Raw genomic sequence first — 22,574 nt, 5'->3', positions numbered from 1 at the left:
AGCCTGAGCGAGCTGGGAGATAAACGGGGGGCGGCGGGGCGAGTTTCCCGGCCGGGGTGCCGCGCGCCGCCGGCTGCCCCCCTCCTGCCGCGGCCTCGGGCCCCTGTGACCCCACAGCTCACCAACTGGTGCTTTTGTCCTGCAGATAAGCCTCAAGTGCGGGTCTCTCAGAATTACCCGGTGCAAGGCCTCACGAGAGAAGGGGAGCCGCTGGAGCTGACCTGCGCAGCCTTTGGAAAGCCACAGTAAGTTGGCCACTTCCCGGGACGGGGCAGGTTGCCCGGCGGCGACGGGGCCGTGCCGCGGAAGCCTGCGGAGCTTGTTCAGCCTCCGTTGCCGTTGCAGACGCTCAATCCGGCGTTCTCTGCCGCGAAGACGATGTTAGAGTGTGAAGGAGAGGTGCCTTCTGCACCCGAGCACCTGCTGCGCTCTTCAGACGTTTCTTTTGACGCGCATTTATTCCCGCGTAAGCGGCGGCCGCGGGGTTTCTGCTGGAGGAGCTCCGGGGAGAGCTCTTCCCGGCCAGCGGGCAGCAAGCCCTCGGGTGCAGAAGGGGCACCCCCGGCTGTACCCCTCTTCCCCAGGGGATGGCTCGGGGGCCAGCCGGGTGCCGGTACGGCTGCGGGGGCCGGGGGCCGCCTGCCCAACCCCTGCGCGGTGCCCGTGCGCAGAGCCGAGACTGGCAGCGGAGAGCTGAGCGCTGGTAGAGGCGGAACGGATCCCTCGGGTGAGGCGGCCCGTCTCTCTGCTCCTCTCGCCCGGGTGGTGCTGCTCCTCCCTTTCGGTGCCCTCTGTGGCTTTTATGAAATGCCAGTTTGATTCCTTCTCCTTGCCCATGCCCTTGAGGCTTTCCTGCCTAGTCGAAGGAATTACTGCATCAGGAAAATCCTGGCAAGGGAGGGTAGATTTTCTTCCACGCTTTCATCCTTGTTCTAATTTAAGTTTTGTCGACTTCTATTTTTTAAAAAAATACTTTCTCTTCCACTCGGATTTATGGCTGTCAAGTATTTACTATCCTTTTTTATTTTCATCGTGTTCATGAGATTTCTGCAAACATCCCCGAAACCTGTCGGCGTCTCCTTGGGAGCGTGCCCAGAGCGGAGGAGTTGCTGCGGGTGTAGGCGAACTGGAAGCCGCCCAGTTTGGCAGCGGCAGGGAGGAGCCGCGGGGGGCTGCCCTCCGCCGCGGCAGCGAACCTCCTCTCCCAGAACCGGCTGCCGATTCCTGCTTCCCACTTCCTCCTGCTGGCCACGAGGCTGATTCCCTCCCCGTGCGTTAGAGACCGGCACGTCCCCTGCCGAATCCCATTTTAATATCGATTCCCCGCTCGGAGTCTGTCAGAGCCCCTTCGCATTCCCCCTCTCCTGGGTAACGGCAGTTCCTCCCCGTTGCTGTCAGCTGGGAATTTAATGAGTAGGCCGCTTCACTTTTTCTTCTTCCAGGCCACGAATAAGACATACACACGTTAAATGAGACAGACACCTCTCCCCGGCAGCACGCCGCTTAGCCTTCCGCTGATGCTAGTAATGTGCTAGGGATCCGCGTAGGTAGGTCACCTCACCCGTGTCTCTCAAAGCGTAAGAAAATACACAGTAAAATAATGGGCTGTGTTTACCTCTACGCTTTTAAGACAAAGAGATTTCGTCAAATCCTTTACAGAGGTTTAAGACGAACAGGGGTGCTTCTCCAGTTAAACGAAACCATTTCTCTGGGCAATTTGGCAAAGTAAACGCTGGGGGAGGCAAACAGAAGGCCAGAGCGTAGAGGGTTCTGGTTGGCCATTCATACGGGTGTGGTGTTGGGTTAGACACAGAAACCCCAAGGCTGTGACAAAAGTGGGAAGACACCCAGACGGTCACCGTTAGGGTGGGAAACAGGCTGCTGCATAGCGCACGCCACACCGGGAACCCGGGGACTCCAAAATCGCAAATAGCCTTCGGAAGAGCGCAGCCGGGAGCACGGAAGCCCTTTCCACCCCTCTGGAGGCTAAAGAGCCGCTGCTGCCCGTGCCGTGGCTCCTGCGCTGGCGGCGGGGAGGGAGGGGAGCGCCGAGCCCCTGCCCAAAGCCAGCTCCAGCTCGACAGCCGTGCCCCGCTGGGTTTGCGGGCGGCGTGTCCGTCCCAGCGCCGGGCTGGGATGCCGGAGCTTCAGGAGCTCCTACATCAGGGCAGTCGTCTGCCCTTGGGATGGCAGGAAAGGCCCGAGCTGCGGGACGCCTCCGGCAGGGCGAGCTCCCAGCACGTCCCAGCTGCAGCCCGTCAGTCCCCTCGCTCCTGCTTAAAGACTGTAATAATAACAATAAATTTAAAAAAGAAGGCACCCCCCCCAGGCCCCCCAGCGCTCACTTTCCTTACTAGCTCTAACCCACCAGGGTAACTTCCCCCCCGAGCGACGCAGCCAGCCGAGCGAAGGGATGCAGGAGGGTCTCCCGCTGCCAGGCGGGACCGGGGGGAAGGTCCGTCCTCTCCTCCGGCAGCCGAAGCGCTCTCGGGGAGCGGCATGGCCACGGCCCCCGGGGAAGGGCCAAGCGTGACAAAAACGTACTGGTTCTGCCACATGCTGCCCAGATCTGCGCTCAGAGCACCCCGTGGATGCACCTTTAGTCCATAGCCTCAAAGATTTCAGGTTTTCTGAACAAGCGAATGATTAACCACTAATGAACTTTCTTCCTGCTTGCATTAGTGTTTTCAGAAAACTTAAGGTCTGGATACAGTTTCCTGTTGGGTTAAAATAAATTTAAATTGAGGAAGCCCGACAGCATCTGGGCTTGAGTAGTGCAAAAAAGTGTGTGTTATTTCTTTACAGTTTTTCTTGGTTTGGGCTTTCTGTCTGTGGATGAACTATTGAAGATGCCATCTTTACCGTAGGAAAATAGTAATGTGACTGTTTCTTTTTCTCCCTCCTCTGTAGGCCTACGGACATGAGGTGGTTAAGAGTAGATGATGAGATGCCTCAACACGTTGTAGTGTCTGGTTCAAACCTTCTCATTAGTAACCTAAACAAAACAGATAATGGTACATACCGCTGTGAGGCTTCAAACGCGGTGGGGAAATCACATGCGGATTACATGCTGTTTGTATACGGTACGTGAGAAAACCACCGTTCTTCTAGACTCATTTACACCTAATTGCAACATACCGCGCTCTGAAAGCTTTGACAGAAGTTAACTTTTTGCTTAATGCAAGATTTACAGATAGCTGCCGGCACCTCTGCCTTGCGCCGGGCTGGGGTAGGGGCTGGAAAACCCTTTCTTTTGCTCCTGGGGCCGGGGGTGCGGGGCGCGGGGTGCAGAGCCCCTTCCCCAGCCCGCTGCGCTCCCTCCTCCGCAGCCGCGCGCCCGCCTCGTCCTGCTGCCGGGCCGAGCCCAGGGGAACGCAGAGCAGGGGCGCAGGGAGAGCTGGCAGGTTCTGTGGCCTGCTGACTCCTTTGCCTTTCGCTAGTACCTTCTCCAGCGTCTCCAGAAATGGCCCGGGGGGCGGCGGGTTCCAGGTCCTCCCTTAGCAAGTTAAATTACCGAAGAATCAGCCGGCATCCCTAGGTAATTACAAACCGGTAAATAAACTGGAGGAATGAGATGTCTTAAGCCTATCTGTGGCGACTGAGCAGACGCTAAAACGCGCCTCAGCATCTTTTTAAAGTGCTATTAAGTACCTCCTTTAATTCTTCAGTTCCTCCGCATTATTTTGCCGTTGCTCTAGACCTTGTGCTCCCGTCATGAGGTGTTGCATATAATGAAGATTCAGGAGGCGCTCGAAGAGCGATCCCCCAGTTTAATCATGAGCAACTCCCTTGGGCTGCGAATTAGAGCTTCACCTGTGAGGAGTGGTGGTTGCGTGGCTGGGCTGAGCCCGCGGTGGGGATTGCCTCTTACTCGGGTGGGACGGTCACTCGCCTTGGTCTGAAGCTCATGCCGCGCAGCAGCCGCTGGAAGCTCTGCGGTCCAAACTCCCTCGTTCTTGCTCAGGCCCCGATAAATAGTTGACATCCCCTGCCCAAACGCCACTTGCACGTGAGCCGTTTCAAGCCCAGTCTTAGAAACTCGCCCAAAGACTGCAGATAATACCAAAACTGTGACTTTGAGCTGAAGTTGAGCTCATCCGCCACATCAGGTGGGTGGTTTTCTAGTGCCTCTAGCTCCAAAAGCCTCCAGCGTACAAAATGAAGTCAGATACGCATTTGTGATGGAGTAATTTCTGTGCTCATGGAAAAAACCTTGTTTACATTGGTGTTTAAAGAAACGACTGCTGTTGTGGAGAAGCAATAAAGAAGTTGAAACAGGACGCAGGCAGTTCCCCGTGAGATTAAAACTATGGAAAGCTACTGCCATAAAGCGGTCGTAGATGAGCTGATTTTATTCCTTGCGTAGTTTTATGGACCTGTTTTGGCCCGAGTAAGCACTAGATCAACCCTCACCAATGTCACTGACCTGGGATTTGGAGCTCAGACTAACTCTCACACTTGTTAATTATCCTGCCTTTGGGATGTGGGCGAGAACTAGACCGCGCAGGACTTGCTCAGTGCTGCTCCCCCTCAGGATGAAACCCACAGGAGGAGACCCGAGACAGTCGTATTTCAAAGGAGGTGCAGGTTCCCAGGGGATGTGAGCCCATGGACTCTAGTTCAAGCGTCCAGCGGACGTTCTGGCCACGTAGGGGAGGGCTTTTCGTGGTCTGTCAGGAGCTTGCGGGCAGATAATGGTTGTACATCTCATCACGTCCAGTTTCTGCACATTTGGGAGCATCCCGCTAGGATCCGGCACTCTGGACGGCATAAAGAATCCTACTAACCCTGAGTTTAAAAGGGAGAAATCCAGAGGCGTTGGTGTGGAGGAAGCGGTTGGGCTGTGGCCATCATCTGAAGCCTCCTGCGACAGAACCCCAGTCGGGCCATCCCTGCAGGGCGGCTCTGCTGCCTGCGGCCATATGCTGCTCTGGCCCGCGCGTCTCCAGCCCCGGGCACCTTTCCCCACCACGAGGCAGCAGATATTCCGTCCCCACTGGGATTCCTCCGTGCAGGCGCTGGGTGCAAGCTGTTGGGAGGACGTGCCTGGCCACAGATGGGGCTGGCTCTCGCCGCTTGTCAGTGTGGAGCTCCCCCGGATCACCTTAACTTGGGAACTGGGGCCTTATGGACATGGAGCTCCCCCGGATCACCTTAACTTGGGAACCGGGGCCTTATGGACGTGGAGCTCCCCTGGATCACCTTAACTTGGGAACCGGGGCCTTATGGACGTGGAGCTCCCCCGGATCACCTTAACTTGGGAACCGGGGCCTTATGGACGTGGAGCTCCCCCGGATCACCTTAACTTGGGAACCGGGGCCTTATGGACGTGGAGCTCCCCCGGATCACCTCAACTTGGGAACCGGGGCCTTAGGGACACAGTCCCCCCGCAGCCGGGGGTCGTTAGGCAGCAGCCATAGGCATGGCAGAGCCGTGGTCCGGCACACCTCCGGGAGAGGCAGGGTTGCTGTAGTCTCCATCCCAAAGGGATGGGTTTCCGTGCCGACGGCCTCCAGCAGGCAGGGCTTGCAGAATACCCGCTGCTGAGCTGTGCTTCACACCTTCCTCTGCCGCGCACGTGCTGTAAGGATGTCGAGTCACATTGACACCAAAAGCACGTTTATTTTTAAAATCCCTTTCACACTTTTCCCTCCCGTGGGAGTGGGCAGACACGTTTGCTAGAAACTTCCAGTGCAATTAGCACACGGTCTTTTTTTATTGCTTTTATGGAGGAAGAGTCTGCTGTACAGCATCCTCCCCGTGCCGTTTGGTGAAAGGCCAGGGAGTTTCTTCCCCGGGTCCTGCCGTGCTCCAGCTGCTTCGGTCCCCACGGCTCCCGGGCAGACACATGGATTAGGGGCGAGCAAGGGCCACCCTGGCGTAGGTGTAGGGACCGGGGTGCTTCGGAGGTAGGGGAAGGGCAATAACCGCTTAGAATATAGCCGTAAATAAGCGCTCCGCAGCCCAGCAAACTCCGAGGTCACGTTTCTCAACTTCTGGGAAGTTGCAGGGAATATAATAAAGGTGCAGCATATAATTAAAGTTCGGCTGTATTAATTAGGGAATCTGAGAGAGCTCGCTTGGAGATAAAAGAGCAGCAGATGTGTTAGCGATGAAGAGTTGACATGCTATAGAGGAAACCTAGAGTCAAAAGCCCGTGAAATGTTTCATGCTCTATTATTGCCGAATGAAGCCGTAGTTCAAAGTCTTCCCGACTACTTAGCGCATTCAGTTTGATCATCTGGGCATTGATACATATTTTTCCTTTTACATCTCCTCATATCTACCTTCTCCTGCCCGATAATGTTGATGAGGATGTGCCCCCGTACCTAACGGAACCGCCGTGAGGAGCGGCAGTGTTTGAGTCTCCACAGGTCACGTACGTCAGAAATGGTTATCAGTCCCAAGGAGAAACATCCCCGGGTCTGGGTTTCTCGTTAACGATGCCCTAGTAGCCAAAACAGGAGCGTTCAACTGAAATTGTCAGGAAAATATTGACTTTTTTTTTATTAAAAGATCTTGGTGAAATTCTTCCTACCTTGAAATTGATATTTAGTAACGATGTTCTGATTTCTTTGTATTTATTACTGTCTTTGAAGTAGTTTTTAACATCCTGCTGACGTGTATTGGTAGCGGAAGAACAGCGAGGCGAGCGGCCCGGGGAGGAAAGCGCGATTTATCCACGTGCTGTTGATATTTAGCCTGTAAAGCGCAGCGGGGCCCCTCACGCAAACCTCCCACCTGGGATTTCCCGTATATATTTAGAAAGGCGACGAAGCATCGCTGTGTCTCTCTTTGTACCTGTAAACTGTTCTTTTTGTTGTGGAAAGCGTGCAGTTTATTTTTCTTATGCCTCTCCCATTCCATTTCTCTCTCTCTCATTGACTAATTTATGCTGGGTTTTATTTGTTTTTTTTTAATTTTTGTTTAGCGCTGTAGAAGGCCAGAGGGGGGGAGTTTTGGGGCCAGATTCTCCGGCTGGCGCGGGTCCCGAGGCGCGGGTCGCGCCGGGAGCCGTGTCCGGCTCCGGAGGATCTGGCCCGCGGTCCTCAAGGCCAGCTGGGTGCCCCACCTGGCTTCAGAGGAGGGAGGGCATCCCACAGCCGCGCTGCTTCTTTGCGTCCTTGTTTTTCTCTGATCACGATTGACCGCTGTTGTGTTCTGCTTGTTTTTTCTTAATTTGCTTTTTTATTATTTTCCTTTTTATATTTTATCCAGATCCCCCCACAACTATCCCTCCTCCCACAACAACCACCACCACTACCACCACCATCCCTACCACCATCACAGGTACGGTACCTTCATAACCATTGGAAATGTCCTGAATGTTTATTGTCTTTTATGTATATAAGCAGAGCGTGAAGCCTGGGGAAAAACAACAAAATTATTTTTTTTCACCAAATACACCCACGGTAGCGTGCGAGCCCTGGTCCGGCAGTCCGACGAGTCGGATAGTCCTTACGGCAGGTGGTTCTGCAAGGCGGCAGTTGCCGTGGCAGGGCAGAAAAAGCTATTAGTTCACTTCGTGGCGGCTAATGTTGGGTGCGTTCAAACGAAGGCTACGAAGAGCCGTAGAGCTCATTTCACACGGGCAGTTGTTTCAGCCTCAACCCCATCAGTATCAATTTCTGAGCAATTTCTACTGGGAGGCAGAAAGTTTGGTCTGTGGTAATTTAATTCACCTGATGCGACCGGAGATGCTTTCTCTCGTGCCTAGGTGTTTGGTCCGTCTCTGTGCTAAGCCCTCTGCCTCGCTCTCCCAGAAGAGTGAATCCCACCAGTCGTTTTTTAGTGAGTCCAACGCCATCGGTATGAGCCTTTTTGGGGAGCTGGCTTTTAGCATTTTGAGTTTTTCCCTGTCTTGCGAGAAAAGGTGAATAAAACCAACCAGCTGATCACGAGACACCTCTCTCTGTCACACGCATCCGTCATACTTCCTCACTAGACCCGACTCTCCACTCGTGGGGAAGGCCTTTCTGGTTTCTTTGTCATCATTTGCATTCTCATTTCGCTGATCTTTTCTATTTCAACCACTGCTTTTGCTTTTGCTTGCTTTTTTTTTTATTTTTTTTTTTTTGGAGGTAGAGGTGACAAACCGAAGGTGAGAATGGACCATTGAATAGCTAATGGCATCGTGTTTATTGTTGCTGTAAACCATCCCCTGTGTAAATGCCTTCACCTTTTATTTGCTTTTACGACGTTGCTCGGCTGACTCTAGCTGTCCTGCGCAGGGTGTTTTGTGGCTTCTTTCCTTCTGAGGTTTTCGCAACCGAGTCAGACTCCGCTGGCATGGAGAAGCAGTTGAAGTCTTTCTTCCGACGTGCCTTACCGCGCACCGCGTGTGCGCTGTCTGCCATCCACCATCGTGTTGTCCAGCCCTCCCCATTCTCTGTCTTCCTCCCTCCAGGTGGTTATCGATAGCACCCAACCCCAGGCACCCCCGTTGGGATGCTTGGGACGCTCTGCCGTGATCGCTTTCCCATTTTGCGATTTGTTCATTTATTTCTGTTCTTGTTTTCTTAACCAGCTTTCATTTCACAGTAGGTTTCAAACTTTATTGAAGTCTCCTTAAGAGCCGTTTGCAGAGAAACTCCGTCCCGCGGCTCGGTGTAAAGTAAATGGACGTACCTACAGTTTCCTTTGGGTCCACGGTAATTTGTTCACGCTTTCAGTGAAGTTTGCGAGGCTCAAAGGAAGAATTTGTCTTGATGCTTGATTGACCCTGTTGTGTTGCTGGCCGTGCCTGCGAACATTAATGATTGTCCTTTTCCCGGGAACTGGGTCGTTATCAGCCCGTCGTTGGGATCGCCCTTGGTCCTTCAGGCTCCCAGGCAGGGGCCGCTCATAACAAATAGTGGTTTTGCTGTTTGCTCTTCTGCTGCAAGCGCTGCAAATTGTTTGGGAATTTTCAGTGGCCTCTGGGATCCTAGGCTCTCCTCCGCAGTAGTTTTCTAGCTTTTTTTGTATTAAAAAGAGGAAGGGGGGTGGGCGGTTCTTGCCGTGAGAAGCGGCTCTCAGCAGCGCTCCTGCCTGCGCCCCTTTGGAGGGTGCCGTGGGCTCTGGCTGCTGCTGTTACGTGGTCCAGGGGTGGCAGTGGCCCCAGCCCGAGGGTTTGTGCCTCCCTGAGAAGCTGTGGATGCCCAGGAGGTGCCCAGCACCCCCACAGCCACAGCTGGGGAGTCTCTACCTGCGAGGAATCGCTCCTGACGTCTGCTACGGGTTTGCTTCGAACACAGAGAGGAAGGGCCGATGGTGTCCAGGAAGGGAGGCCTCCTGGCGAGACGTTTTCCCAGCCATTTCTCCTTGTCAGCTTCCCACCGGAGCGAAGCGCTGCCCGCAGGACCGGCGCGGCCCTCGTGAGGGTGCTGCTCCCTGGGGAGGCACGACTGCAGGACAGGCGGCCCTGTCTTGTTCTCACACCTTTGTTTGCAGTGATGGAGGATCTAAAACTCAAAGCTTGCTGAGACCCTGTCGGCAAAACCCAGGTGGGTCTCCATCGCCTCCTCGGTGCCTGTCTGTATGGGCTCTGAAGTGCTGAAGGAGCTGGAAATGTCATGAAAATGTAATATTGTTCGCTCACTCCAGCGGTTTCTGCTCGCGGTATGTAGGAAGAAGAGTAGTTAATGCTGACGAGAGAAATTTCTATAATCTTCCCTGACGCCGAGCTAGCGCTGAGTCTTCTTGACGCGTGTCTTCCCATCTTCTGCCCACGAGCTCAGCCTGCTTTTCCCACAGAGAGCAGCTGAGCCCTCCCCTCCCCTCCCCTCTTCTCTTTCTGTGGCCGTGTCCTGCTTTGAGGTTTTCCAGGCAGCGCGGAGCTGCAGAACTTTTGCTCTTCAATAGTTAAGAGACTTTGGAGCTGGGAAAAAATTAGGTCAAATTAACATAATCTCTAGAATTACATAGCACAGGGGTGTTGAAACACTTTTTAAAGCCTCGAGAGACAATTGATACCTTAATTCCCGTCATCACCGAGCCGCTGAGATACTCTTGGAGCGCGAGAGAAGCGCTTGGGTAGCAGCTGGGGTGTTCCTTCTCCCCGCTGGCTGAGAGCGGTGCCCGAGGATGCAGGGACTTGAAATCTGGTTTGTTTTGTCTTTTTCCCCCTATTTCTTGTATGATACTGGCCTAGTCCACGTCCCCTGAAACCACAGAGTAGTTCTGAGAAACAGTTGTCTTGGTTTAATTTTTAAAAAAAAGGGAAAGACCTGCCCGGAAACGGTTTCTGTGTCTAAATCTGATGCTGTGGGTCCGCTGTCGTCCCTAGCAGCCGCCCCATGGAAACTGCATTCTTGGAAGTCATCCTTTCGTCTTACTGGGGATAGCGTCGTCTGGATTCATTTTCCCCTATCAAACAGAAGAGTCTGGAAGGGCTGCGCTTGCCGCTCCGCGTGCGTGGCAGGTTACCCCTTTTGTGCAGGTTCCGATGGCAGACATCTTTTCTTCCTTGCTTGCCTGCGGTATTTCTACCCAAAATGCGTCCCAGCGTGACGCGGAAGCGCAGCCCTGTCCCAAGGAGTTCATCTCGGAGCGGGGACAGCCGCTGCTCGGCCAGCTCGAGGGGCAGCAGCCAGGGAAGGACGGACGGCTGGACATGCGGGTGTAGGATGGAGCACGGCCGCGGCTCCCCACGCTCCCCGGTGCTCCCAGTCCCTCCCCGCACCCCCCGGGTCCCTTTACCGTCCCCTCTTCTTTGACAAGGGCAGATCCTCTATGGCTGCCGCCGGAGGCTTGAGCTACGAAGGCACGAGGAGCCCGTGAAGCGGTTTCACGGCAGGGCGGTTTTGGGGCAGATTTCCACAAAGCTGCCCTGCCGCGTTCTGCAGGGGAAGGAAAAGCCGAGCGGTGGTGAAGTTTCCGAAACAGCACGACCTTTAAAGCTTTTCCTCTGTCACCGGTGCTCTGCTTCAGTGTAGGTGCTTGAAAAGATTTCCTGCGTGACAGTTTGATCTTTTTCGTATATCCTCCAACTGCATTGATATTCCGACCGTCCTTTGGCGTTTCAGCTGTTATCGCTGGCAAGCCCTTTTTTTATCAGTTCAAATTGTCCTTGTGGCTTTGTTCATTAAGATGTACAATACGATGCAGCAGAGCAAACTGCATCATTTGAATTACCCCCGGAGTCGTTCCTTGAAATGCTGGTTTTGGACAGCCGTTGTTTCCTGGGAGATAAAGGTTCTTAATAACAGCAAAGCCCTCATCCTTGGGCCCGGCGCGGAGCGGGGCGGCTACTCTGCCTTTTCAAGCATCCTCTTGCTGCCATCTGGTCCTGCTTAGCACGTACACCTCCGCGCCCCGGGACCTACCCCATTATTTGTGCACGCAGATTTGCATTTATCACGCTTTCTCCGCAGACGGATCACGCAGGTGCCTTGGCAACAGTTTCGGTGGAGACGTGGGGGTGCGACACACACGCACGTTACCAGCGCTTCAGCCGTGCGTCGGATGCTGCTGGTCCTGCAGAGCCCCCGCTGCCCATCTTCCAACGGAATCAACGGCAAAGCCCCAGGTTCCGCTGTGGCTCTCTTTAATGCCATCTTAGACCGTGTTTTAAACCCCACCGATCCCTTAGAGCGTCCGGGAGCAGGTGCGTGTGTGTTCAGGGGGCTGAGGCATCACAGGCAGGGGTTTTGGCTTCGGAATTCCTGGGGTGTGCTCGTACCTCCCGGAGGAACTGGGTTGGAAAGCGCCAGGCGGGTGCTGTGGCTGGTTTTTTGTGTCATCCTAGCTACCCAAGGAATGATAGTGCGTGGCAATCCGCAGTCCTTGAGGAGAAATGGCGGAGCAGGTGTTCAAAGCACGAATTCTCCTGCCGGAAAACTTCCTCAAAATGAGGAGAATGCTGGTTTGATCCGCAGTGGAAGTTTGTTCCGCTGGGATTGCAGCTGGTTGTGTGGACACCTCCAGTGGCATGGGGCTCATTCCAACAGAAACCCAAGAAGGCGGTGGGCGGGAGGAACGCGATCGAAGTCATTCTTTGCACAAATTACCTTGCGGGGGGGCGGCGGGAGGTGAAGGGGCGGTGGGGGCATTGCTGAAGTACGCTCGTGCCCGCAGAACCGCAGGCTTCGCATCTAGTCAGCGCGGCTGCTGGCGGCGGCGTTCGGGTGGAATTTAACCGTCACTGGGGAACGCTGTGTCTGTTCCCCAGCCGATCCCAACGTGGGGCGGGTGGTCGGCTCCAGCCTGTCCCTCTGGGCGTTTTTACAGCTTTTTCTCCCCATTTTCTGAGCAGCCCTCAGGAGGTGCCCACGCGGTCGCCAGGCACTGGGCGGGTCGGACGGGGCCCCCGGGTCCTCCTGCGCTGGGTGCCACCGTGCAGGCACTCAGCCTGGGGATTTGTTCCCCCAAATTATTTATTATTTAACTTTCGCTTTCCATTGAAGCTTCTGCATGTCCCCGGTAAAATGTCAAGTTAATTTAAAGATGATAGCGCACTCTTCTGACATTTCCATCCAGGATGTGACCGCATTAAAGGGAATAAAGGGAGAGAGAGTAGCTGACAGGCCCGTTACAGAAAATAAAATGAAATAAAATGTAGTCTTTTCCTACCGTGTCCAGGCAGTAGCGGACGCGGTACTGTCACGCCTGCCGTCATGGCTGGTGGTACAGAAACCAGCATTTTGCTGGGCAGAAGAGGTGCGTGTGGAGGAGAGCGAGGGCAGAGGGAGCCGGGCAGGGGATACGTGTCCCCGCCGGACGAGACGGGCTGTGGGCAGAGCAGAGGAGGGGCCGGGGCTTGCCCGGGGTTGTGGGATGCCTGGCAGCGCCGTGGGCCACCCTCTGAAGCCCAGGGTTCGGCTGGGAGCCAGCGCTGTGCCGGCACCGCACGTTGTCGGCTTGGGGAAACCACGGAGCAGTTCAGTGTTTGCAAGGTTGGGATTGAAATAAACCCCAAATCCCGGCAGAGCCTTATGGAAAAACACAGAAAGGCGTAGCTGGAGCCGCAGCACTAATTTCGGAATGTTTTTGTTCTTGTTGCACACAACTTCCATCCAGATTGTGGTTGTTTTTGTGAAACATCTGCTCCGCGAATCCTGCCGTCCCCGGGGTGCGTTGCAACACGCCCGGACGCAAAAGCTTTCAGCGCGGGCTGGAACTGCTGGACGGAGCATGGTCGTGGAGTACCGTAACGCAGGGCACGTTTTCACCCCTCCTGCCGAGGAGCGTTTGGCGAGGGAGAGGACCTGCCGGGCTTTTCCACGCCGTGGGTTTGCGGAGCCCCTTTGCGATGCTCCCGAGGCTGCTGGCGGACCGCGGGCGCTTGTTCCGCGGGAAGGATGGGGAGCTCTGCAGGGCTCCTCGCTAGCCACGAGGGCCTGAAACGGCGCAGACGTCCCGTTTGTAGTGCTGCAGGCTGCTCCCCAAGGCTGCTATGAACCCAGCAGCCTGAGGGAATTCGTGCTCGCCCCGGTCAGTAAGTGTTGGGGAGCCCGGACAACCAGAAAGGATGAGAGCTCCGCAAGTCAGCGGTCAGATTGGCTTTTGTTTTCAGTTCAGAAAGCATCTTAAAAAGCAATACATTGCATGGATATCTGTGCTTATTAATACCTCTTTACTTTTTTTTTTTAAGTGTTTTTTGCCATCCTTTGGACGATGCGCTGTTGTAATCCTCTTTACAATAGCCGTGTGTTTTTAAGCTCCAGCGTATCGTGTGCTGCTGCAGCGCTGCAGCTCAGGCACACGAGTTGGCAAATTTAATTTTGCTGCCGGGGTTTTAATATTCCTCCATCGCGCTCGTTCTGTTTGAGGCTGTGGACTAATTACGGACGAGTTTAAAGGGCCCAGTCTGTCACACTCCGCAAACAGTTTGAAGTTGGAGAGAATCCATTTGAAAAAATGAGGAGGCATCGCGATGGAGCTCGTAACTCAACTAAATGTCACCCAGATGCCTTCCTGCAGTAATTTTATAAATATGTGTATCTATGTGTGCGTGCGCGCGCGCTTGTGTAGCTACCTAATGAAGTGGTGAGTGCCTAAAACTTGGGTGTCGTCCGAGTTGTCTTAGCTGGCAGATAACACCATCTGTATCGCCAGACGACGTGTGGTAGCGTCTTCGTTGGAGAGCTGGCCACACGAAACTCTCTTCCTGGGACCGACGCTGAAAAGAAATGACGATTAAGGGAAATGTGCCGCTTTATAGAGGGCAGCGGTCCCAATCTTGGATACCTTCTGTAGTTACCAAGCAGTCCCCTGGGGGATTTATGTACACGTAGATTTTGAAGGACCGTTGCATTGTTTTACTGCTCCCTGTACAGCACGTTTTGTTGTTTTAGCGATTAAAATCAGGAAGGGCAGCCTTTATCTTTGTCTCAAGATGGAAGGTACCACACTGAGCCTCTTTGTTTCTGTGCTTTCTACCTCCTCTGCTTTGCCGCATCTCGGAAAACAGCCCCTTTTCAGCAGCGACCGACCATTGTGAGGGGTCACCGTCGGCCGCCTGCGGTTGTGTGGCTGCTCACGTCTACGGCTCAGGACCAGAACGGGGCCTTTTGGTGGTGGCAAAGCCTTTCATTGGCTTCAATCAACCTTAGTTAGGTCCGAGACGGATCAAGGAGTTTCTTGTCGGTCCCTATTTGAGGAGAAGCGATGACTTTTCTTCTAGGACGTGGGCAGCAGTTTAATCTCTGGGGTGCCGTCTGCCTGGTCCGGCAGAGAAGCACGGCTCTTCTTGACGGTGAAGTAGAAGTCAGCGGCACCTGGAATTCAGGGAAGCGTGTCCAGCGTTAGCCCATCCGTCTTAAAATTGCGGGCTTTGCTAGCAGCAGCCTTGCGGGGCCGGGGCCGTTCCCTGCTGCGTAAGGCGGAGTTCGGTGCGCGCGCAGCTCTACGCGTGCTCATTCCTGTGGTACCAGAGCGAGCGCGACAGTTTCTCTCTCCTTTGCCGCGCGAGCGCTGTAGTGGTGTGCCTGTGGCCGGGGCGTTCCTCGCCTTGCTTTAACGTGAGATTCTTCCTCTGGAGCGCTGCGTGCACGCGGTCCTTCTTCTCGAAGAAGACTCTGGGATTGAAACGGCCTTCCAGAAAACTCACTCTAAACTTTAACTGGTCTGTGTTTCCTATTGCAACCATCCAAACCATTTGCTAATCATAACTTTGTCATTCCAGCTGCAGCCAACATGTTGTTTGACTTGGATATTTGTTCGCACTTACAACCGCTTGAGAACTTTGTTTTTTGTAACCTGTCGGTCTCTGTCCCCAGACGGGGAAGCGAGCTGCACTGTCCAGTTTGCACTGTTTCTTGACTAATATCTTTTCCAGCACGTGAATTCAAGTTTGCTTTCGGCAGATGCTCTATTTAGCGTAAAAGCTGACGTAACTTTTTTTATTACAGGAAGACAGTAAATTGAGACTATTGATAGATGCCAAGGTGCTATCTCAGGAATTAATACTCGGTTTTCCCACCCTCTCCAAACAACAGCTTTCCCCCCGCCTCCACCGCCATTTGCCCCTCCACCGTTTGCTCGGTTAAAAGGAGGCATCGCTGGGGGATTGCTGCCCGAAACCAAAGCGCAGCCCCGCTCTTGTTCTCCTCCCGGCTCCGAAGGCTCCCCTTGAGCCTCCCGCGGAGCTCCCGGCAGGAGAGCAAGCGCCGGCGTCTGGAAGCGCGGTAGATTTGGTCGCCAAGACGAGACCAGCGCGTGTTGGCAGGGGAGGCAGGCTAACGACAGCTTGAGAATCCCTTATGCGAAGCTTGGTGCAGCTTGTTAAATTGCGCAGGGTTTATTTGCTTTTGCTCTCACAATTAAAGCATGTAGGCCTCGTATCTGTAAGTATGGTGTATTCCTTGTGTGATCCTTGTCCTCACTGGTGCTTCGGAAAGTCAGACCCGGGCTGTCCCCAGCTCAGTCGCGCAGGAGGGGGTCCTGCTCGTTCCGCTGCTGCGCGGGTGCCGGGGAGAGCCCGGCCGCAGCGCGGGGAGGAGGGGACACGCCGGTGCGAATTGGCTGCTCTTGCAACGACAAAACTCAAGCTCGGGGCCGCTTTGCAGAACGACGCGGGAGAGCGCTTCTCTGCACGTACCTGTGCGCTTTTACTCATTGAAACATTGCCTGCATCCAACCGAGGGGACTCTGCGGAACCCGGGCTCTGCTGCCGGCCCGAAGCCGTCGGGAGGGACCCGCAGGTGACGCTGGTGTGGGGAGGAGCCGGCCCGCTAAACCAGCAGCGTCCCAGAACACAGAGAGCCAGACCAAATGTAAACGAGTTCCCACAACTGAAACGAGCCCGTAATTTGGATATTAGGGACAAATAGGACTTAGACCTATTGGCGCAGAGGAAATAACTTAGGACGCCGTCAGGAAAAACCTTCAGATTTGGGTCGGTCTTTAAACTTGCCTGTTGAAACACCTGCGAGGAGGTGAAGCGTCCCCCCGTTGGCAAGGCAGCCGCCCCCAAGAGGTTTCCCGGGGCCTGTAATATGTAGGGAGTACAGTCGGCTCCAGACTAATGACCAAACCCCTCTATTTTAATTACCAATAACTGTTAAGCTGTTAAGCGTTGCGATAGAGGGACTGGTCGTTTCCGCCTGCCTTTGCGCGTGCTAGAACAATGTTTCTTACACTGAACAAAACGCGCATCTTAGAGGTGCGTGGCTGGCTGTAGCCGAGGCCAGGAGGCCACGCGCGCCTCAGAACTAGCCCTGCGGTTTCTCATGGTTAGCCTTTGCTTGCCGCCGCTGAACGCCTGGGTCCGGAGGCTGGGCCGTGCAGCGACGTGCCTGGAGGCTCCCTGCGTGGGATGAAGGAAGAGGAGGGGTGGGCACGGACCAGCCCCGGCCACTAGCGCTTTGATGGAGGCAATGTTTGAATGCGTAAAAGCCACGTTCCCAGTGTCGGCTCTTTGTCCTGGTCTTGAGCTTCTGTTTTGGTCCTTGCCAACTAAAGCGTTGGTGTCGGTGTTCACCCCTGTCTCTTGTCCCCCTGACTTTGCAACCACCAGTAATTGTGCTGGCGAGGTCCTGGAAAGAGAGAAAAATTTACTGTTTTCCTCAGGCTCATAGCTTTTGAACTGGAGGCATGTCTTCTAAACAGTGCAACTCACTTCAAATGCTTTTTGCCTTTCATTTTATTATTGCTTGTCACGCAATGTTCTTTGAAAGCTTGCTCATATATTATCTGTTCCATTTTTTCCATTTTCCCTTTTTTTGCATGCCGTTCCTCCTGTTTCTTCCCTTCCTCCAATCCTCTGTTCCCGTGTGTAGACACAACGGCGACGACAGAACCGGCAGTTCACGGTTGGTATCACATTCCTGTTTATCTTATTTCTCAGCGCTGCTGAGTGGCAAGACAAGCCTGGGAAGGGGTGGCCAAAAAGGGAAACGCAGTCTTCAAGGGAAAACCATGTTTCAGGTGGACTGATCTCATACATATAACATGGGTTTGAAGGCTGGAAAGTCTGTCTGGGCTTGTCATTTCCGTTGTGAGCTTCGCAGTGCCAGGCGAGCACCGATCCCCCAAGCCCCGTGGAGACGGGGAGTAAATAGGAACCCAAATGGAATTCTTTGGGAGGCGAGTGAAATCTGGAGGGTTTTTTCTCTGCTTGGGAGTTTGTAGGACAGGGCGTCCGTCGGCGTGGGGCGGCCCGGGGCGTGCCGGGGCGGCTCGGAGAGGAGCGGAGGTCAGCGCCGCGGTGTGCTTTGCCGCGCTGCAGAAGGAGATCTGGAAAACAAGGAGCAACACCTTGCTGTCAGCACAGCAGTCCAGCCCGCTCTCGACCCCTCTCGGCTGCTCCCGGCAGCCTAGCGAACAGCTTGACAGCTTCCGTAGCGTCCCACATTTTTAAGGCGAGCCTAAATAGTCGCTTCAGACTGGAAGCTGAGCAGACCGGTTTTTGGCACGAGCTCCCTTTTCAGCTACGGAACCGAGACCTCTGACAATTTTAATTAAGGCTAATCCATATTTGGGTTTGCTATTTTAGTGTCTTTTCACTCTGGGAAGTCGAGTGTTTCTTTTATCGACAGAAACGTGTCACTCAGAAGAACCCCTTTTCCCTGCTGCTCCCCCCGAGGCGGCTCTTGGGCGACAGGAGAGGGAGGACGGAGCAAAGTCACGGTTACGTAGCGATGCCCCGTGTCAAGTGGAGGGACGTGCAGGTCTTGTCCCAGATAACTTACCTCCTTGGATGGATTTTCCCACTTGACGTAAAAATTGGAAGCCTTCAGGCATACCTGTCTTTTCTCTAGGTTGCCCGTCTCCCTCTGTATGTTTGATGTCGAGGTTCCGTGACGAGCGTCATGGCAAGGCAGTAGTCCTTAATAGTCCTTAATAGTCCAAGCGACGCCTCGTCCAGCACTATGCTGACACTTATGAAAGTCAGAAGAAGGCAAAACGTTAACCACCCGATGGTTGAGCCATGGGGGGAGCCTTGCAGAGCGGCTGCTGAAGGTGGCGGCCCGGTTTAATTACCTGCAGGTCTGCTCGGTGCCCCTCGCCCCGGTGGTCAGGGTCCCGCTGCTCTTTGAAGTACCAGCGGGCGTTTTGCTCTCCGAGACGTGCCTGCGAGCAGTCGGGAAGGGCGGGAGAGATGCGGGGGTCAGGCGGAAAGGAAAGTGGCTCCGTCCCCACCACCCTCCCCGGCCCCTGCGGTCTGGCCGTAGCCAGGGCTCGGCAACGGCCGTGGGGCACCCCACTCCGGCAGCGCTCGCAGGGAGAGGGGTTCTGCCAAGGCGCTCTGCCTTTAGTGCTAGAATTTGCTGAGAAAAAGGGTCCAGGCAAAAGAACAAAGTGCCCCGCAGGGTCAGAAACCAGCAGGTTTTTGTGCTTGTCTCGGACGGCCCCAGGGGTGTGCGCGTGCGGAAGCTGCTGCCCGCTTTTGGGCAGGGTCAGGCAGCCTGACACCGGCGTGGCTTCCAGCGTCGCGTCTGGGTGTCTCGGCAAGGCTGCTGTGACACGCAAGGTTATTCCTCGCCGGTGTGAAGGCAGGCCGGAGAGGCTGAGCATCCTCGCTGCAGACAGGGCTGCGAGGCGCCGGCACTGGGTGGCTGGTGCCGGAGGGGACACAGGAGGGGACACAGGAGGGGACACAGGAGGGGACACGCAGCCCGGCAACCCGTGCGCATTCCTTCAGTGCAATTCCGGATGGCTTTCACCGCTTTTACTTGCGTTGGGGAAAGCCGCAAAAAGCGTGTTTTTACCTCAAGGAGCACCTCCGTTTCCAGCTGGGGGGAGGACTGACAGGCCAGGCCAGCCCAGCCCAAGGGCCTGCCACAGACTTTCCTGCCTTAAAACCCGGCCGGTTTGTACCGAGCCCCCCGCGCTTGCCCTGGGGGTGCTTTTCCCGTGGAGACTCCGGGGTTTCTTTCCAAGCTTGTGTTGCTGGAGCGTGTATGGAGTACACCAGGTGTTTCTGTATGTTGGCCATTTGTTCTTACCGATGTCCGATGGGAGTGAGCATGTCTGTGAATGACTAGAAATGCATGGGCATGAACTACAGCCAAATGGATTTTCTCCAAAAACCGTTCTAAATGAATTGGGGGAAGAAAAAAATGAAACCAAAAAAAAAAGAAAAGAAAAAAAAAGAACCCAAAAAAAGAGATTGCTAGCAAAGAAAACGAAACGTAAGGCTAGTGTGGAACCAGCACGATACTTCAATCTGGGAAAGGATTTTTGAGTAATTTAATTTTTTGGAGTGTATCCTAGAGGACTGGGGGGGGAAGGAGTCCTGTGCGTGTGTGCATGTAACAGCGGTAGCAAAGCCCCTGCCATTCCTGTTTCCTCCTGGAATGGAGATGACGGCAGCGATGCATGAGTGACTTAAAGCACGAACGTTGTTAACTCTTTTGTTTAAAGATGAGAGCTTAACTGTAAATTTTCTGATGCACTTTCTCCTTTCTCTGCACTGTTCATTGCCAGAACTCCAATAACAGCATGGTCATGGCCGGCAGGAAGGCTTGTGCTTCTGCTGCGCTGCGCTAAGCCGGCTTTCCCGAGCTCAAGCCCTCCTTCCCTGCCTGGGGCCAGGCTGCCGGCGGCGCTGGCACCGCAGCTCCCTGCGCGGCCTGAATCGGGGCAGACCGCGCCGGAGCCGGGGGACTAACTCCGTCTCGGAGCCTGCAAAGAAAACCCTTTTTCTGCCATGCCCGTTCTTGTCCTCCCCCCTGCCCTTCTCCCCCTCAAAGTCCACCTGCGAGATTTTGGCTTCCCGGGGCGCTCACCCCGCCATGCGGGGCTGCTGCCCTTGGGGAGCCCTCGCCTCGCACCCCCTGCCCGGCAGGACATGTGTAAGCAGCCGTGACCTTATACGTGACGGTCTTTTGCTACGGCAGAAGTAATTTTGCCATTTTTTCCCAAATTTTGACCCCACCCTCTCATAAGCGAAGAGCTTTAAGAGCTCGGGAATGGTTTTCCCCGGCGGCGGGCGATGCCCGTCGCACGGAGCCGCCGTCCCTGGGCAGCCCCGGCCGGACACACGTGGGGGGCGAGGGGGATGCTCCGGGCGGCGCTGCGGCTCCCCCCACCCCCCGAGGCAGAACCGCGGCAGGATTTCTGCTCGTCCTCACGAGAAGGTAGGGCGAAAAAAAATCTCTTCTGAAGCTGGCAAAGCAGGAAGTCTGGAGCCAAGGCTAAAATCACGAAAGCATCCCAATCGTGAATGAAGAGTGACAAGAAAATACCTTGCCCATATTCTAGCAGGTAATTTTATAAGCTGCAAATTCTTCCCCGAAGGCCCATATGAATTTTTAATTGCGGCCTTAGCAGGGTTTTGCACGAGGGGCTTTAACGCTACCGTGTTAAGCTCTTGTTGCTTTTCCCAGTAGCGCTCGGTCTCGGAGAGCGAGTTTTACTCGTCTGCAGCCAAAAGCTGAGCCGTGCCCGAGCGCTCCTCGCCTCGCAGGTCTCGCCAGACCCAGCGGCACGCCAGGAAAAAGCCTCCGTACTCCCGGCGTTAGCGTTACCGAGCGGCTCTGCCTGCCCGGCTGCCTTGCCTTCGGAAAACGCCCTGTTTAAAAGCGCAACTAACAGTAAATACATTCCTAAATCTATTTCACGGAGCCAGTCCTTGGGGCGATTGAATAAAACATCACAAAGGTCTCTGCACATGCTCCGGGTTCTGTGCGGGGCCCCGGAACAGGCAGCATAAAACGGAATCCCTAATTGGTTATTTACAGCTTGGTACGAAAGAGAAAATTGGCTTTTCCTTAAAAAGCGGAGGTAGCCGAGGAAGCAGCCCAAAGCAGGGTCCCCGCGGCACGGGGAGACGGGAGCCGAGCGCCACGCCGGCATTCCCGCGCGGACCAGGAGTCGCGGCAGGCTCGGAACTCCTTCGGAGCCGAAGGGAGAGGAAGGGACTCCGATAGCTGGTATGGAAGTTCAACGGGAAAAGTCAAGAAGTAATTCACCGCATGTTTAAAATGCCTCGCAACAGGTTTTGCTACTGTTGGGCGGCATTTTTAAGCGTACCGGGTGCAGGCAGAAACTGAATTGCGGAACTGTTACATTTTCTTTTGAAAAAGCCTTCATAAAAAATGCAACGCTGCCCTTTCTCATTATTGAGAAAATGTCGTTCCTTTTAAGCGAAAGGGAAGCCTCTACAGAAGCAATTTGGGAGAGAGGAAAGTTGAAGGGCTCCTCTTCGGAGCCCGGGCTGGCACGTCCAGTGCTTCCGTGGGTCAGCTGTGATTACATTCATAAATTGGATTGCAGTAAAAAAGGGGAGCGCCCTGAAATCTGGGAGCGGCACACAAACAACCTGCTTGCTGTTAACGTAAACGCCTTCCCGCTTTAGAAGATAATTCCGCCTGTAGCTTCCGGGTGACTTGATGGATTTTAAACACCGGCACTGAAAAGGAGTTTTATTTTTAGTGAGAGAGAGAGCGAGAGAGAGATAGCCTGCTGCTTTCCCATGGGGACAGTCTCACATCGACTATGCTGCGTTAACGTCTCGGCTGTTTAAAAGAAAGTCAATGTTTTTAGCGGTCGGCGGGCTCACGCCGCCAGGTTTCCCAAGCGCCGGTGCCGGTGCTGTCCCTTCAGGGCAAATATTAAAATAAACAATATTTTCAAAATAGAAAATAATGGCTTTCCAGACAGCGTCGGCTGCCTTTTGGGGTCAGGAAAGCGTGTCTCACCTAACTGCTTTATCAGCTTTGAGGACAGATCCTTTTTCCGTAAATTCATCCAATTTGGGAAATTAAAAAAAAGAGGTTTTGTCAGCTCTTTTTTGCAGAAGATAGAGCCTGCAGTTTGCACGCGCAGGTGCCCTACGCTATGGAAGCGCGACCCGCAATATTCACTAATTGATACGTTGCCCGGCTTGTCAACATTTACCAAAAAGCGATTGAATTGTGGGGGAAATTGGAAGAAAATTTGACATTGCTGTATGTATACAGAACCTAAATTGAGCTGGACCAAATTGGGAGATTGCCCCCCGCCATGACTAAAAGACAGAGTTTGGGGGCCTTTGCATGCTGTTATGAATGAGTGACTTTGACTCCATGTTTTGTGTGCCAACAGTGTAGACTGAGGAATGTTTCTGTCTGTAATAAAGGAAATTATTGCAATTCTGTCATACGAGTTCCCCTGCCCGCACGGGCAGAAGGTGGCAAGTGATTGACGCATTCTGTTTTTCCCCCCCA

The 22,574-nt window shown here is 54.2% G+C and overlaps 1 protein-coding gene across 6 annotated transcripts in view; it reads left to right on the top strand.

The window, feature by feature from the left end:
- Positions 1-22,574, top strand: part of CADM1 (cell adhesion molecule 1) — a 151,338-nt gene that overhangs the window by 116,086 nt on the left and 12,678 nt on the right. For 4 of the 6 annotated variants that reach the window (XM_054222989.1, XM_054222991.1, XM_054222987.1 and 1 more), the window contains exons 6-9: positions 146-245; positions 2,911-3,083; positions 7,219-7,290; positions 17,202-17,234. In XM_054222989.1, coding sequence (XP_054078964.1) covers positions 146-245; positions 2,911-3,083; positions 7,219-7,290; positions 17,202-17,234 — 378 coding nt within the window. The remainder of the gene's footprint in view (positions 1-145; positions 246-2,910; positions 3,084-7,218; positions 7,291-17,201; positions 17,235-22,574) is intronic. The other 2 variants (XM_054222990.1, XM_054222992.1) reach the window with 2 other exon arrangements.

Source organism: Rissa tridactyla, chromosome 17 (genome assembly GCF_028500815.1).
Source record: "Rissa tridactyla isolate bRisTri1 chromosome 17, bRisTri1.patW.cur.20221130, whole genome shotgun sequence".
Classification (NCBI taxonomy): domain Eukaryota; kingdom Metazoa; phylum Chordata; class Aves; order Charadriiformes; family Laridae; genus Rissa; species Rissa tridactyla.
Note: the sequence above shows the minus strand (reverse complement) of the source record. Positions and strands in the feature narration are given on the sequence as shown.